This window comes from Pectinophora gossypiella, chromosome 17 (assembly GCF_024362695.1).
Source record: "Pectinophora gossypiella chromosome 17, ilPecGoss1.1, whole genome shotgun sequence".
NCBI lineage: Eukaryota > Metazoa > Arthropoda > Insecta > Lepidoptera > Gelechiidae > Pectinophora > Pectinophora gossypiella.
In genome coordinates this window covers 8,262,860-8,280,419 of record NC_065420.1, presented here as the reverse complement: position 1 = coordinate 8,280,419, position 17,560 = coordinate 8,262,860, and the positions used below count along the sequence as shown (strand labels likewise).

Below are 17,560 nucleotides of genomic sequence, written 5' to 3'. Positions count from 1 at the left end.
CGGACACTCCAATTTCCCGACTTCGTAAAATCTAAGGTTTATTTCACCGAGTAAACTTACAAACTACATTATTATGTGTTTACTTATGATTAAAATACATTGCATTGCAATATAGTTCTAAATTTTACAGAACTGCTTCTATAGTCAACGAATATAATAATAACGATTAATTGAAATATTTAGTGAAGACACGCGACCACAGAGCAGTCCGGGTTAAAAAGAGACACTATTTTAAAATGAGTTATAGCTCTTCTAAATCATGGCGCATACTTTGTTAAAATTTTAAATTTAAGTTCTCATTTATAGCGTTTGTTCGCGGCTGTTTGGATGTTTTTAGTTTATTTTCATAACACTTTAAAAGTTCTAAAAGCAATGATTTATATTGGCGCACTGGCCAGCACAGATACTTAATTTACCTAATTTTTTTCATATCTTGTAATATATAGTCATATTCAAGCTTGCCCATAATAACCTACTCGGAATGTGCATCTATTTGCATACCTAATAAATACTTAATAAAATAATCTACCTAGGTATATCAATATATACCAATGAATAAAAAAAAATGGATAAACATGATCTCATACGTATTAGTCATGGAGGTAAAAACATTTCGTTTGCTGATTCATTATGCACTTGAGAAACTTTCAATAGAACAAAATAAAACTTATAGGTAAAGAAATGGTTTCATTATAGACACTTACATATTTGTTAACAATGCCAGTACGTTCCCACTCTGAAAAAAACATGTTTATATTTCCGCAATAGACTAAATCCATTGAGTCCATTGAAATTTCCGCCACGATGCGCTATCAATTATAGAAGAAATGTTGGCCACACTTCAAGAAATGTAGTGGATAATCTCGTTTTAAATATTCAAATAAGGAGTTTGTGTGGTCTGAAATTATACAACAAAAGCACACAGCAACATGTTTTGTTTCTTTCTAATAACAGTCTTTTAATGCGCCCTGTTACTAGACACAGGCCTCCCTTAATTAACGGGAACGGAGTTATTCCCTTATTTTTTCCCAAAAGGGAATGTGAGTGTTATTTATTATTATGTGCCTACGTATTTTCCTGTACTTTTATAACATACTTGTAGATATACCTATATGTAGCAGCAACACGTTTTGACTTTGTGCCTTTGGCTCTACGTCTTGTTTATAATTGGACATGATATGTAAACGAAAAGTTATATAAGTCACTCACAACATGTTTAGTTTTATCAAACTTTACATGTTTTTATTTGTTGTAGACCCTAACACGTTAATATGTGCCACGCATTACAATAGTTATAACAATATTATTAAATACGAATCGAATCAGCTTGCATATTTAATGGCATTAGCACTATATTGTTATGTTAAAACGAACCTATTTTCTGATATTACCTGAACAACGAAGTTGTGTAGTTCATACCTATTGCTTCAACGTCTAAACACAAACATAACATGACTTATTGATGCAAATCTCTTGGCATATGCGAATGAGGATTTTCATAAAGCTGAATATCAAATGAAGATATCTATGAGGATTTAGGCTTACTGTAAATCATCCATACTGTAGATCAAAGAGAACATTACTCTTAAGTATTATAGTAGGATGTAATAAACCATCTAGAGGTATTAACTGTATCGTTTCAGCGGAATTTTGTTGGTTACCTTCGATACGACCTTCAAGATTATATTTTGATTTAAGTACAAGTCAATTGTTTCGTTCTATTTATTTTATTGCGGTTTCATAAATACCAAGCATCCCTTCTAACAACTACGAAAAATGAGGTCAAGCGTCCATGTATTTCTGCGTAACGATTGTAAGATATCCCTTTGCTATTGAGCCCAATTTATTTTTCTAGGTATTCTTGAAGTAAATGACTGTTATACCCCATAACAACTTGTTAGTGATGTAAAAAATGAGAGATGCTGTACTTTCAGTGAAAAATATCCCGTGCCTCATTAAAAGCTTTATCTGAGTGTTATCTGAGACAGTGATAATAGAATTATGGCGTGCACTTCCGGACTACTTGCAGTCTTCTTTGTGTTGGTAAGTTGACAAATCCGACCTATTTAGTCCCTATGTGTGTCGTTTCTAAAATAACACGTTATCTTTATCACGTTTTGGGCTTAGTCTACTCGCTTTTCTTGAGCGATGTACCATTTAAGTAATATCTTTTAATATTAGCAAAAGCAGAGCACATAACGTCTGGTTTTATACACCATCCCCGATCAGATGACATTGTCAATGTTAGCCTATACCTACTATGTGTTATGTAACCTTGAATTATTAAAACTTTCAGTTACTGATCTATAAGCTTCTGACCAAAACTAACTCATATCATTACGCTACTGTGGTTTCCTAAACAGTATCTAATTTATAACATATAATATGGCAGCAGTACAAGAATAGAATGCCACAGTTAATTGAATTGGTCAGAAGGATTTCTAAAGTAAGATTTATAAATTTGGTCATTGAAGCCGCGGACTGAGATATAGCTAATCAGTGGTCCGAGAAAGGTTGTTGTTTTAATTGATTTATTTGGATCCATTACGATCAATTAAAGTTTCTCACCAATTACACGGACAGTTTATGGTCTTGTCAATTTTGGTATTTGTAACAATAACAACAAATGGGTTTAGAACTTTGGCGGGTGGACCCATTTGGAAAAGGAAACTTGTTTACTTTTTATCGATTTACTAGCTACAAAGGATCTTTATATATCTTTATAATATAACTACTTTCCAAAATGGATATAAGTATCCTAATAAAACTTTTTTACATAACCTAAGGTTAGTCGAGTCACAGTAAATCTCTTCTAATCATAATTTCATAAATGAGTGTTTTCTACAAAAACTTCCGAAGCGCCGCTAACAAATCAATACGTTCTGTATATAATTATCATAATTGATATTAATATCCCACCTCTTTCTTAAAGCTGGTTGTAGACTGTCCAACTAAACGATTCAACCTTTTTTGAGCGATGGCTATGAAAGTATATTTCGTAATACGGCGGCAGTAGGAGTATTTAGTAGAGATTCAATTTGTCGGCAAGTGTATATCCAGCTTTACCAATCTCGACAGCTTATCCGTTAACTCACACTTAATCCTAATTAATAGGCTATTAGTAGACATTTTCAATTACCACTCTGCTTGATTTATAAGTCTATACTTTACTAAGTATTCGCTGATTAATGATCCAGTCGGGATTATTGTAATCAGATTAAGAATATTAATGTTTTCTATGTCTATTAAAGGTGTAGATCTATGATAGTTGATCTTGAGATAATATTATGCCGCTACGTTATCTGTGATTCTAATAGTTTCATCAGGAACGTGCATCTTATTTGCCTAGAGAATAGGAACGATGAAAGAGCAATATATCTTCAGCCACATGTTGTTAAAACAGGTGATGTTTATATAAAATCTTTGATTATTATCCACAACGGTCTGCAGACTGGCCACAAGTACCTATACATTTACGAGCTTCTTCATTTCTGTGTGACAACATTATTGCCTTCGTCAAAATTCTCCTAAATATTTTTGCGGCCGATTTTATTGCTGTTGCCAATAAGTCTTAACATTTGCGACACTGTATTTGGCCTTATTTCATTAAAACCATTGACTATGAATAATTTATGGGTTTCAAATATTTTTATTACGTATAAAACAGTGGATTGGCGCCACTGTTATCATAAATTCGCCAATTTCCATTTAAATGTAGGCGTTTATGAGAAATAAAAGCCTTTTCAAGCTTTTAAGAAGGTCTTTCAACAAGACATTAAGGACCTGCTGTTAATGTGTCGTGTTATCGGAAACAAGGATGTACAGGCAATAAAATTGTCGTTATTGGAGTAACAGATAAATTGATTAACATATTTACTTAAATGTACGAGATAAAATAACAAATGTGTAAAATAATAATTTTACAGCTTTAACCTCTGAGCTTAACGTTGAGGTATATCATTCCTATTAACAGACAAAGCAAATAATTATTCATTGTGTTCCCAAAATATATCATGAGCATAATTTCCCACAACCGTAAATTACGGAGCTGCGCTCTGTATTTTCTACTGTACGAGGAATACGGCAGACAATCTTAAATTTCATCTGCCACAAGCGACGCCCCTAGTTTACAAACAAATGTTTCTACATTTGCATACCATTGCAGCTTCGAAACGGGTAACTTTACTAATAGGTATGCATTCGCGAATATTTATATAAAGTTATGTATGGGAAATTATGATTTCTCCAAACGATAAAATGCTAATGAAGATACATTTGTAAGTGGTATAAATGGCCCGACGTACCTTTTGCTACTTCGTAAATTTTATCAGCGAAGTGATCCGGCTAAGTGAGACGGTGTCCATACTGGCTTTTAGCCGGCGTAGAATATCTACTCTTATCTTTATTCGACGTTGAACAGGACTATTGAGTTGCTAAAGCCATTGAATACGAGATACTTATTCATAAAAAGCAAAGTCTAATGTCCAAAGGAGCCGTGTGAACACAGCTTATGTGCTAATAATACATGATGCTGCATCAAATACATTTGTTTTGCTTATTTGTATTTTTTCATCAGTAAGTATATTACCGACGTCGTCTGTAATCTTTACGTCTTATGTTGAGTCCACTATGTTTACTGAGCTAAAAAAGTCACGGTAATAGTTGCTTTTAACATAGCTGTAGTGACGTGTCTTAGTATTTAACAAGCTATTTTGAATCAATGTAACTATACCATAGGCGTTACTGGCTATCCAATCACATCCGTAACTGATCAGTCGAACAAATCATATTGCTTTGGTTAATAGAATGACTGCATCCTGTACAACAATGCCCCATAGATACCCATTACGATTATAGGCTATTCTACGACATCACTGATACCGATAATCAGTAGCAACGTGTCGTTCTCGCGCCTCATAGAATTTCCCCAGTGATTGGTGTTATGGCATTCATCGGCGTTCAAGTTTACTTTTCCCGAAATGACGCTTCTAGCGAACTTTCCACTTTCAGTTTTAGAAGTTAAAAATAATAAAAATATTTAAATTCGGAGTGTATAAGTAAGAAAGTAAAAATTTATCTAGATGTACCTATCTAGAATTACATCCTACTCAATTTAAAAATATAATTTCCTCTCACGCGTATTATGGTTCCCGTGATATTTTTATAGAAATATTTTTAGGATGTAGATTATTTAAAACAAATTACGCGTGTTATACCGATACCTAAAGGAGGGGCAGACACAGATTTGAGCGGGTATAGGCCGGTAGCTGTGCTCTCGTCATTTGCCAAAGTTTTTGAGACGGCATTACATAATTCAATTTCTGCCCAAGTCAGTGCACAGCTGAGTGACGCGCAACATGGGTTTCGACCAGGTCGCAGTACGGATAGCAATCTTATGTGTTTCATGTCCAGGGTGATGCCGATCGTAGATTCGGAGGTAGGAGGGCAGGTGGATGCAGCTTACTTCGATTTTCAAAAGGCTTTTGATCTAGTGGACAATGACGTCTTGTTGAGGAAACTCGCGGCCATAGGTTTCACGAATCACTTGTTAAGCTTTTTCGCGAGCTATTTGCGAGATCGTAGACAGTACGTGGAATACGCAGGTTACAACTCGGAACCGTATTATACATTCTCCGGGGTGAGTCAAGGTAGTAACCTTGGCCCATTGGAGTTTTTAATAATGATTAACGACCTTCCGGGTGCTGTTAAATCGGCGGGCTGTTTATTATTTGCTGATGACCTGAAATTATTTATGAAGGTGAAAGACATTTCAGACAGTGTAAGGTTACAGCAGGACATCGATAGGGTGGTGCAGTGGAGTCGCGACAATAAGCTGTCATTTAACGTTTCCAAATGTAACGTGATAAGCTTCAGTCGGGCGCGTGCTCCACTGCAGCATGACTACTTGGTGGACGGGGCGGTGATGCCGCGTGTTTCCTCAATAAAAGACTTAGGAGTGCGTTTGAACTGTGATTTGACATTTCGTGATCACATTATCGATTCGTGTAAACATGCTTTTCGGAATTTAGGATTCATCTTGCGTCAATCGAGGGATGAGTTAAGTATAGCGATAGTTAAAACGTTATATAACGCGTTAGTGAGGAGTAAGCTAGAAATGAGTGCAATCATTTGGTCTCCCCATGAGAATAAATATTGTCTTATGGTGGAGAAAATACAAAACAAATTCACTAGGTATTTATATTTAGTACAATATGGTGTGTATCCTTTCTACCCACTTATGTACCCATCGTTATTTGTACTAGGAATGGTTGGGTACTACCAGTTACAGGTAAGACGGGATGTGACTTTGTTAAAATATATTTTTAAAGTATTTAGAGGACAATTTACCAATCCGGAAATTTTGTCGTCACTATGTCTTTATGTACCGGACAATTATTGCAACGTGCGACGGCAACCGCAAATGTTTAAAGTCCCGCTGTCGAGAACCAATCTTGGTTGGTACTCGCCGGTTACTCGCGCGATGCGGATGCTTAACGCCCTGGCCCAGGACAACCCGGACGTTGACCTGTACAGCTGTTCGGTGGCCAAATTCACAGATGTGGCATTTCGCTATTGTTCAAGTTAAATAATAATAATTGTTATGTCTTATATGTGTTTGTTTCAGTCGAATTGGTTTTTACTGTAATGGCTGAATGTAAAACTGTAAAATAAATAAATAAATAAATAAATAAATAAAAAATAGTGAATAAACTTTTTAATACAGATTCAAGTCTTTATTTTTCTTTCTAGGGAACAGCTTTAAATTAGCGTTTTGACTTTCTAATAGTGTCAGAATGTCTTAAAGTACAATTAGCTGAGCCGATTGTATTTAGGTGTAAGATTCAAATTCATATTTAATTTCTTCTTCTTTTTAATTTAAGTGGTTACCCACCAACCTATACCTAAAATAAACGGTTTCTTTATCTATTCCATAGTTAATAGTTTTTTTTTGTAGGTGGTAGGAAGAGAGTCGGTGCTAGCAGGGTCTGGTGTGCGTGAGGTGCGATGCGGGCGGCGGCTGGTATCGGGGCTGTTCTCGCGGCCGCGGCTGCCGCTCGGGTACTCGTACGTCACCACGGTGCCGCGCGGAGCCTGCCGCCTCAATATCACCGAGATCATGCCCAGCGAGAACTACATCGGTTCGTTTACCATACTTAATTATATTATAAGCTCTTGTTTGTATTTTTGCGATTCACCGAGATTGATACACGTGATAGGTAGTGAACCGTATTGTCGTCTGTGTATGAATTTGTGATTAAATGGTAGGTATATATATGTAGGTATATTTATGAAATAAATAACAATATAATTGCACTCTCATCGTGTCTTCGTTGACTTAATACAACCGATACCGTTTATAGCGCGAAGTTCATATAAACACGCCAAATATACGTTCAAAACTGGCCACCATGCTCCAGATTTTCAATCTACTGACCTAGTATATGCACCGGAAACACTAACTGCAAGTGACATTCTATTCTCTAGTTATTTTGACTGGTTGACTAACGTATCCTTTCTACATAGATTACTATGATACTAGACATTCATCCATTAATCCCGTTGAATGGTCCTTTGATGAAGGCAAATGGGCCGCAAACGTGAGGTTGGTCACTTATCAATCAGCGTTGTCGACACACGGTAAATCATTGAGTTTCTCACAATAGCACCGCCCACGTTGTTTTGTGAGAAGAATAGAAACGAACTACCTTGGCATTGGATTTGCACTACCTATTTCGAAACAATTTCGGATGTGGCAGACAGATTTACAATGTAACTCGATTAATTAATTTGTTGTGGTTCGTTGAGGGTTTTTTGTTGATTGTCGACGGTGAATTGATAAAAGATCACTTATCTGCTGATTTTATCTCACTTAAATGTTATTGCTATTTTTTATTTTAGCATTGAAAGTGACAAATGGCTCTTATATTGTGAATGGAGAGTTTGCTGTGAGTTCTCCTGGAACTTACGACGCAGCTGGTACAAGATTTGTATATTCCCGCGCTGGTGGACTCGACACAATCTTTGCAATGGGACCTACGCATTTTTCTATTGACATTATGGTAAGAGTCGATATTAAATTTAATAAGTGAACAATATGATCATAAAGATAATAGTAGGTATTTTAAAAACTATTTTTTATTTCAGGTCCTCTACACTCAACCAAATCCAAGCATAAAATATGAATATTTTACCGAATCTTTACCGGGAGAAGTAGATATTGAATCGATCACTAGAGCCAATATTCCTGATATTCTATCAACAGCTCAAACTAAACATATCCGAAGACATCACAATTTTGATGCTTATCCCAGACCTGCATTAAATGTACCGAGATATCCGGATCTCCCAAGTATGTCAAAAGAAGTCAGTTCTGAAGACGATGTGGAAGAAAATGTAATAGGTGGTAGAAAATTTATATGGAAGATTTTATCGTACACTCAATGTACGCGAACCTGTGGAGGTGGTATTCAGGTAAGGATATTCAATGCTCGGTTCATATCAGATTACATCTATCATAAGTAAGACTTTCATGATCATTATTGTATTTGCTTTAATTTCAGATCGGCAAATATCGTTGTGTGGAATCTAGCGCGAACTCAGATAGAGAAGTATCTCCAGTACATTGCACTGGGTCTGCTCCTGCGGGTAGAAGACGAAGATGTGGGAATGTGCCGTGCCCTCCTCGGTGGCGAGCAGCCGCCTGGTCTACCTGTCCCCAATGTGGGCCTGCCACTCGTACAAGAATTGTTGGTTGCGTACAGGATCATTCCAGAGGCATTACCAAGGTAAACATCGAGCTTGTGTGATTAATGGTTTTTACCCAAGACTAAAATGTCATCTGCACTTTTATTTTACTGGCTTTCTGCACAACATTTAAGCCCAGAATACTCTCATCAAAATAAGACTGTTTCGATATACAACAAGTAATTTACTGACCAAGAGCACATCGATTCGACTGAATCATCTCAGATCCTAATAGTGCGAATTTGTTGTCCTTGATCTAAATAGCAGGATCGTGTGAATGATTCTTTAGACTGTAAAATAGCAGGAAATTCCTAAAAAAAAAACAGCAAAATTCTGGTTTTTGATATTTTACTTTTCAAACTTTTTATTTTTCGCATCATTAAAATCAGGAGTACATTTAAAAATATATTATTTTTAAGTCTGCATCAATTTTATTTACGTCTTTGATTAGGTTAGCGACCAGAAGTGTCCGGCTCCAAAGCCACCAACAACCGAAACATGTAACATTCCTGATTGCAACACGAATACTGGAGAAGTATACATTGGCTCTAAGCGAGTGATCCGACCACGAGAGCAAGTCACCGATACGTTTCGTGAAGGCCCAATTTATACCATCACTGCCAATGATACTGACTTAGATGTTGGGCCGGAGTATACTTTTAGTGCTGCTGTGGGCTGGTTATCTACAGAATGGTCGGAAGTAAGTATTTTTTTGTAAGTAGAATGTCCTTTATGGGCAAGTGTTTTTTCCGAAATGAATTTGTTGGAATGATTATTCGGTTTGGGAAACAAATGTAGAAATGTGCCACAAAATAATGAATTTTAAGCAGATAATTAATAATCTGATTTCTGCTAATATAAATTGTACTTAATTTGCTCATATTTAACAGAAATGGCAATTTTAACAGATTTAAGTTTACGACTAGATATTTACAGTTTTTTTTAAATATTGTACAATAAGTATTGTACATTTCAATGTAAGTTGTTTTGTTCAGTGTGTTGGGTGGTGCGTGGGCGGTGGGGTTCAAACCCGTAGTGTTCGCTGCGCTGATCCCTCAGGGTGCGCTCCACGCAAGTCACCTGAGACCACACGAGCTTGCACGCCCAAACTACCGTGTGACCCTCATGATGGACAGTGGTTTACAGGTAATGACGTCATACGCCGCCGTTTATCTCTAGAGAATCGCCAACATGGTGGTAAAAAAAAATGCCAGGCAATATAGTAAATAATAGAAATATAAATTATAAATAGATCGATCTTGGAGTAAAAATATTATTTTTTAGGTACAATAATAATAACCCTTTACATCTCAACTCAATTAATTAGAGGGGGTACTGAGCATATTTAGATATACCTAAGTAAGTAAATATAAAACAACATTGCATTTTGCAGGAGATTGGTCTACCTGTTCGTCTCCCTGTGGAGGGAAACAAGTGCGTGGTGTACTGTGCATCGGAGGCAGCGGCAGACATCTTCGAGAGTCCGCATGTAAAGGACCCAAGCCTGACAATGAAAGAGACTGTGGAGGCGACTGTCAACCTGACTGGTACTTTAGTGAATGGGGACAGGTGAGATTTTCTTTGGGCCGTTTTGGGTGCCATTGAGTTTTCCCTTCCTAGCTCGTCGTGTCTTATAAAGTCAAAGAATTGGCCCTTGATAGACAAGAACGGAAAATGATACACCGACAAGAGCGATCATCAGCATCTCTCTAGCATTACACCGTTTTTCCCAGGGTCCCCTTACCTAACCTGAAGATTTGACATGTCCGGTTTTTTACAGAAGCTACTGAAAATGTAAATGTCTTAAATTGATGATGATGATTTTAATGCTCCTCAATATATTCTCAATATATTCTTAGTCTTATAACACTGCCATGAAAAATGACCATTCCATTAAATGACATATTTTTACACCTTCAAGTTTCATAAGACTTATTTGTTATTTTTTACTACTTTAATTAGGTATTCATAATAGTGTAATCTATAATGTAGTCTATTCTATCTCGGTTTAATTTTACATCGCGGTGTATTTGCAAGTTATAATTAAAATTAAAATTGCTTTATAAACCAACAGTGTATCGGCAACTGTTCATACGGGGTTGGAGTACAACGACGGACAGTGTGGTGTGCGAAACACGATGGCGCGAGTGTGGAGACGGAGTGTGGGACGAGCAAGCCGCAGGCGCATCGAACGTGCGAGCCACAATGCCCCGTCGCTGTTCCTACTTTACCACCAGACTTGACTATTGGTACAGTATTTCCTTTTTCTATAGCGACGCAAACAGTAACAAAAATCTATTTCTAAAAATGTATCTAAGTACATATTTACTAAATTCTAATATAAATTATTTACCTACTTGTTGTAATAATTTTAAATCTATTTTTTTTAATCTTTTGTAAAATCCGCTAAGGAGTAGATAATTAGTAGGTACTTCCCCCTCGGTATGACTCAACCACTGTTTCTGCTAGGTGTTGGAGATAACTGTAGTTGACAGTCTTTAAGCTGATTGATAGCCACTAACACAGTTTGAATCAACTTTTCTGATAATTAAACGTTATCCTTTTGTAAATTTGTTACGTCAATGTTTGTTATCGAAGACACGTATGATAATAATTGTTTATTTTTATAATCATTATTTATTGTCTTCTATGTATTGTTTTTAATATACTTCATCTAGGTATACTTATATTTTTCACTTTTTATTTTGCACTGTCTATCCCCCTACGTTTTTATTAAATTCTTTTCCACCTAAAGGTTGCCAAGGTTGGTTGGTTGGAAGAAATTGGTACCTTAGCAATAAGGCCGCTTACCTAACTGTTTAATGTTTGTTTTAAGTGCAATAAAGAGTTTTTTTATTGTATTGTACTGTATACAGATTTTAATCTAACTAATCTAAGTCAGTTATGTATTATGAGTACTTCTGAGTCGTAGCATTGTTTGATAACAAAAAAACCTTCTAATTTGTATGGTATTTTTCAGAATCGCAAAGAGCATCGGGATATGAAACCACGACTACACAAAGGATCATAAATAAATATACTCAAACAGAAGGTAATAAGAATAACATAGGTTTGATAGTAAAAGTATTTGAGAAGAAGAAATACAATTTCACACATTGCTTCCTAAACCTACCTAATTAAAAACAGAATAATGTAGAAGAACCTTTTGTAGGAGAACCTTTTGTAGGAGAACCTTTTGTAGGAGAACCTTTTGTAGAAGAATCTTTTGTAGAAGAACCTTTTGTAGAAGAGTCTTTTGTAGAAGAACCTTTCGTAGAAGAACCTTTCGTAGAGGAACATTTTGTAGAAGAACCATTGATAGCCAGCTTTGTTCAGAGAACACGTGACTTATATCATAGTGTCACGGTCAGTCTCCCCGCTCAGTCTACGCTACAACACTGATTTCGACTTTGTGATTTTGATCCATGTTTGGAACACATATTGTATCATAGATTCCGGGGTAGTACACGTGTGATGTTTTGTTACACTTTTGTAGAAAATTTTATCAATTAGACTTATATAGATGTCGTGGCCAGATCTTAGAATTGATAATTTCATGATGTGCTCGACCACTTCATGATATTTCAATCAACGTTTGGCCAAATCGGTAATGTAGGCGGTAACTATGCCATGTGGTGTAATAAAATGGCAATAGTCGAGTCATTTCTTAGGTTGAAAATTATTTACGTCATCGATAATGTTACTATTTACGTAAAATAATGAGTTTTGTATTTCATATCTTTAATATATTATTTTCAGACTGTGAAGACAAATTGGGGAACTGCGCCTTAGCAGTCCAAGCCCGTCTCTGCCACTACAACTACTATATGCAGAATTGTTGTTACTCCTGCAGAGGTCGATGAACTTATTCTACAATTTTCACAAACGAACGAATTCATTGATATAATAGCCATAACTGATATATTTCTCAGTAGATCAATCTTAAATGATATTAACAAATCAACAGATTTTGTGTGTGATATTTAAATGTATTAATATTTCACATACAATTATATTGTCAATAACGACGTGCTTAATGGTAAAGTCAATGATAATGATTAGTTAAATAAGTTATGATTGTATTAGTAAGTAATGTAAATAGATAGAAATAAAACAAAATATTGAGAAGACAAAACATCTTGTGGTTTTATTTCTTAGAGATAGTAAGTTCCTAACTTGTAGTTACAAGTAAAAATATAAATTTGGTAAATAATGATATCACTTAAGGTGAAATATATCTTCTACTTTTATAACGGTAAAAAAGAATTATGTAGTACCTTAGTGAAGTACTAAGGTATTATTGATACTTATATCAGACTTTTCTCAACAAACTTAAGGGTGTAGGGACCCTAGTTTAGTTCCTATCCCTTACCTAGATGGCTAACGTATAGCGGATTCAGTGTAAAACGTAAATAGATAACTTACTATTTTTCTCATTTATCATTATTTCACAGGCTTCATTATAATGAATTTTCTTTAAATTATTATTTGATATTCCCATACAGAAGTATTTACTAAGTTTCTGTATTTTATGTCACAAATAAACGTAAAAAGTTCCTTTACAATACTTTTTTATATGTAAGTAGTTTTTAATAATAAGTAATAAAAAGAACATTTAAATAGGAATCGTTAAAAGCTTCAGACCAAGAGTTAACCTGAAGAAAATAGTTAGGGTTAGTAATATTTTTTTTATTGCTTGTAGATTCGCTAGACCTTTAAGTATTGGCAAAAAGGTGTAGAGCTGATTTAGCTTAGTTTATCTATGACAAAAATATATTTTGATCACCAAATGGTGTGGCTACACTTACGATATCTATTGTCGCCGAAAATTTTATAGCAAGGTTCCCAAAGCCCTTAAAATAATCTATTATCCTAATTGAAATCACATGAAATAATTGCAAAACTTATTTACAGTAGATGTAAAAAAGTTTGATATCATCTCGATGTGATTGATAAATACTTATACCTAAAAAAATATGATCAAAACAGCTATCATTGTCAATATAACAGTTTTGTCAACAAAATATAAAACTAAAACTGCATTACTTAAACCTCCTTACCATATTTAAACAGGCGGCCATTAAAGTTCCTACTAAAGCTAGAACAGTGAATGTTATTGCCATATTAGCTGTTTGTGGGAACGTACCCCTATATAAATTGCTATCAAAAGCAAAAATTAAGGCTAGGAACGGTAGTATGATAGTGATACAGCCAAAGCAGGCATGTCCAATTATAATAAATTTCGGGTCTACTCCTAATCTATGAGAGTACAAATTAGCGACACCACCGATCAGGCTCAAGCAGGTGAAGATTAAAGCGAGGATACCTGAAAACGAATATTTTGTTAGGTTCTAATATTTAAAGAAACAATAAGTACAATATTTATAATGGAAAACAATAATAAATGGTTTTAAAAAATAACAACAGGGAGCATAGACATTAAAATTGTAAATGATATTATGTTGATTGTAGGTAAACAAATAAACTCACGCCCGACATTCCTAATAGGGTAAGTAATTCCACAGTGCCTAATCAGAAGACAACCTTTGATAGGAAGAGTATTAGAGAAGATTATTGTTACAGATAATCAGCCCATTATTATGGTCCTTCGTGTTAGAAAGAACACGATTCCTTTGTCGAAATTTACAAGTTATGACATTCCTGGGAAGGTAAGCAGATAAACGCGTTTATACTTTTTATTCGCACCTATAGCAGCATACGTAAGTTATCAGCATCAAGGTTTGTCTTACCAAGAGATCCATGAGCGGACTGAAAGTGAGCTGCCACATTAAATATTCTTATCATACTGCCAGTGATAGCGAGGATTGACCCAATAATTTGCATCACCAAGTGAATGGTTTTCTTATCCTGGTGCTTGAATGTATTCGACCAGCCCGTGAAAGGACTCAAGGACAGGATTGCTTGGGTCATTAGAACCACATACTGGAACGTAGAAATATGATTCACTTAATTTTTTTATTGTTAACTTACCATGAAATGAACATGCACAGGATATCATTGATGTATGTGTTTGACACATATGACAAGGTCAGTTGTCAGTATTTTAAAGTTTAAGTTTAAAGTTAAAGTTAGATCAAAATCTTAACCGATATCTCTATTGAGACAGATATCTCTCGAATTTCTATAAATCAGCGATAAGATATCGGCTTTGGAATAACTAGTGAAATCAGTATTGTGCACACAATTTTCTACTCTCTGTGTGTTCGAATATTTATTTTCACTTATCAGTGGTTCTAGTCATAATATTTTACTAAATATTATAATTTATATTTTATTACTTATTAAGATTACTCACCCCAATAACACACAAGTATATATGAGTTGAGAACGCAGTCCCATTAAACGGTAAGTAAAAGTTAGCCGTAATGATGGCACAGCATGTTACTGCTCCCAGGAGCAGCTGTGTTATAATATTGGTGATATTCATAACAATCAAGAACGAAGAAGGAGGTTCATTGACGATCGCCGGTCCTGGTGCATAGTTGCCGTTTTCAGGCATTCTGGGTGGAGGAGGAATCACCATTTTACCACTTCTACCTACATAAACTGAATTACTCAAATCTCTGAAATGTGTAACACTGCAATGTTTAAAATCCCAATAAAAGCGAATACGTTCACATGTCACTATATTATCAACCTATATGATGTAGAAGTTGTAACCCGAAATCCATAAAAATACCACTTATCGCTACTATCGGAGATTTAAGTGATAAAAACGATAATGTCAGATACTTTTTTACAGGTGGTAATAGAAATGGGACGAATGCTGAAGAGTTATGAAGCAATTTGGAATCCATTATTATTACTTACTATAATAATCGCTTGCAAATTATCCTGCCTTCCGTTAAAGATAGTAACTATTATTATACTCCCAAAAGCAGCATGTAAATAATAATATAAAAGCCCAATAAAGTGCCATAAAATTACAATGAAGGCACTTTATATGATACGTACGTAATTACTTGTAAAATTATGATAAATATATAAGGAAAAATAGACAGCTTTAGGGTGTTATTTGTTTATTTTTCTATCAAAATGTTGAGTACTTTGATCAAAGCTGAGTCAATAAAGAAGTAAAAAAGGCCTGTCTAACTTCTTTCGCCGGGACAAATCCGATTTTGATTTTTTTGTCTACTTCCTTAAGTATTATGTAAAATCAGAAACATATTCAGCGCGGCACTATATTCAACAACAAATTTTTCTACAAATTAGAATCCAAAAGTCAATAGCAACAAGTACAGAAAAAATAAGAGTGAAGATTATTAACGCGATAACATCACCTTCGCTTGACCACATCTTGAATGCATAAATGTTGATTCCCCAGCAGAGACTAGCGGCAGAGAGGAATATTGCTCCAATACCAGTGACGATGTGGACCATCTTTATCCAGTAAGCATTTATGTAGGATGTCTTTTGAGCATACCACGCTATTATCCCATTGAACAAGCCTATCAGACTTACTATTAAGGCACATACTCCTGAAAAAAAATTAAAAAGTTAAATAATTTACCCAATAGTACGCACTAGTAAGTAGGTACTTAGTATAAGATCATTATTAAAGAATAGGAATACAATTTACCTACTAGTAGATAACTCGCCCAATATACCGCAATATATAGTGGAACCTACTAGAGTGGAACTCTACTTGAATTTAGCTTATTTTTACAATAATTGATCGAGCGAGAATTAGTAGTAATTTATGTTTTTTTTTGTAAGGTCATACTCCCTAAACCAGACAATCCAGCTTGTCGTTATATCTTCTAAAATACTAAATAGCCAATTTGAAAAGAAAGTCCATCTTGTACATGTTAAGCTTATTGAATTTAGCGAGATTTTAACTAACCTGAGATTCCGTGTGCAGTAGTAAAGTTGACATGAACATCTACACTCATTATTGTGCTGCCGACAGTGGCAAGAATAATGCCAACTAGCTGCAGAATCCAGTGCAAGTGACGTTTGTACAGGCGAGGTAGGTACATCGACCAGCTGTTGTACTTCGATAGCACTAGGATCCCTTGGTTCATGAAGAACTGATACTAGAAGGATAGCAGGTTAATCAATGTTTAGAAATTATGATTTAACTTATTTGTCAGTTGAGTCGTAGCGTAGACGTATGCATAAATTATGATATATTTTATTAACTTTTAGCAAGTGATTGGAGGCGCGTGTTGCTATAATATGATCGTGATGCTAATCATGGATAAAAAAAGAAAACAAGAAAACAATAACTTTCTGGATTTGTAGTAGTAATAAAGGTACTTACCCCCAAAACACAAAGTATAATATGCCACTCGAAAATATTCAGTGTTCTCGTACTCCAAGTCCAAGCGAATAACAAACATATGAACACAGTCATTACAATAAGTACATGGGTTATGAGATTAAGCGACACTCGTGTAGTTCTTATAAGCACACTTTCTTCACTCTTATGATTCCTCCCAAAGTCACTTGGTGGAAGCTTGTCACTTTCTGCTACTGGTGTCGGTGTCATTGTCTTTCACTCACTTAGTTTTCTTTAACTTTAGTAACTGTAATTTTGGAAACTTTATAATTGGGCAACTAGGCTATGCTATGAACTAATTTATTGCGAAGCACCTTAGAAACTTGTGCACTTTCATCAAGTTCTGTGCGTAAGATTAAAATAGTATTGATTGTAAAATTCTTAAACAATACATTTATAGTTGTACGCCTCAATGGCACTCCATTGAAGTTTATATAGCACTTGAAAGTTAAGAGAGTCGCGTCTGCGAATACAAAGACTTTTATTTCTATTTAAAGCATATTTGTACGTGAT

At 35.1% G+C, this 17,560-nt stretch overlaps 3 protein-coding genes across 4 annotated transcripts in view; 1 reads left to right on the top strand and 2 right to left on the bottom strand.

Moving 5' to 3' along the window:
• Nucleotides 1-12,882, top strand: part of LOC126374266 (thrombospondin type-1 domain-containing protein 4-like) — a 48,162-nt gene extending 35,280 nt beyond the window's left edge. Inside the window, exons 8-17 of the mRNA XM_050020786.1 lie at nucleotides 6,956-7,139; nucleotides 7,900-8,060; nucleotides 8,146-8,472; nucleotides 8,562-8,786; nucleotides 9,197-9,445; nucleotides 9,741-9,891; nucleotides 10,139-10,314; nucleotides 10,820-10,994; nucleotides 11,726-11,797; nucleotides 12,505-12,882. Coding sequence (XP_049876743.1) covers nucleotides 6,956-7,139; nucleotides 7,900-8,060; nucleotides 8,146-8,472; nucleotides 8,562-8,786; nucleotides 9,197-9,445; nucleotides 9,741-9,891; nucleotides 10,139-10,314; nucleotides 10,820-10,994; nucleotides 11,726-11,797; nucleotides 12,505-12,608 — 1,824 coding nt within the window. The 3' untranslated portion in view covers nucleotides 12,609-12,882. The remainder of the gene's footprint in view (nucleotides 1-6,955; nucleotides 7,140-7,899; nucleotides 8,061-8,145; nucleotides 8,473-8,561; nucleotides 8,787-9,196; nucleotides 9,446-9,740; nucleotides 9,892-10,138; nucleotides 10,315-10,819; nucleotides 10,995-11,725; nucleotides 11,798-12,504) is intronic.
• Nucleotides 12,867-15,444, bottom strand: LOC126374275 (uncharacterized). Of its 2 annotated transcripts, none has more exons than XM_050020795.1 (3): nucleotides 15,062-15,444; nucleotides 14,496-14,688; nucleotides 12,867-14,071 (listed from the first exon to the last, which is right to left on the bottom strand). In XM_050020795.1, exons 1-3 carry the CDS (start codon nucleotides 15,287-15,289, stop codon nucleotides 13,788-13,790), a joined length of 705 nt encoding a protein of 234 aa, XP_049876752.1. In that variant the 5' UTR covers nucleotides 15,290-15,444; the 3' UTR covers nucleotides 12,867-13,787. The 2 variants fall into 2 exon arrangements, with proteins under 2 accessions (XP_049876752.1, XP_049876753.1); XM_050020796.1 differs by lacking the exon at nucleotides 12,867-14,071 and adding an exon at nucleotides 14,078-14,406 and having other exon boundaries at nucleotides 15,062-15,442.
• A 330-nt stretch (nucleotides 15,445-15,774) lies between these two features.
• LOC126374274 (uncharacterized) lies at nucleotides 15,775-17,378 on the bottom strand. Its single transcript, XM_050020794.1, has 3 exons — nucleotides 17,030-17,378; nucleotides 16,610-16,802; nucleotides 15,775-16,244 (listed from the first exon to the last, which is right to left on the bottom strand). The coding sequence occupies exons 1-3, from the start codon at nucleotides 17,255-17,257 to the stop codon at nucleotides 15,952-15,954; spliced, it is 714 nt and encodes a 237-aa protein (XP_049876751.1). The 5' UTR covers nucleotides 17,258-17,378; the 3' UTR covers nucleotides 15,775-15,951.
• Nucleotides 17,379-17,560: the final 182 nt, after the last annotated feature.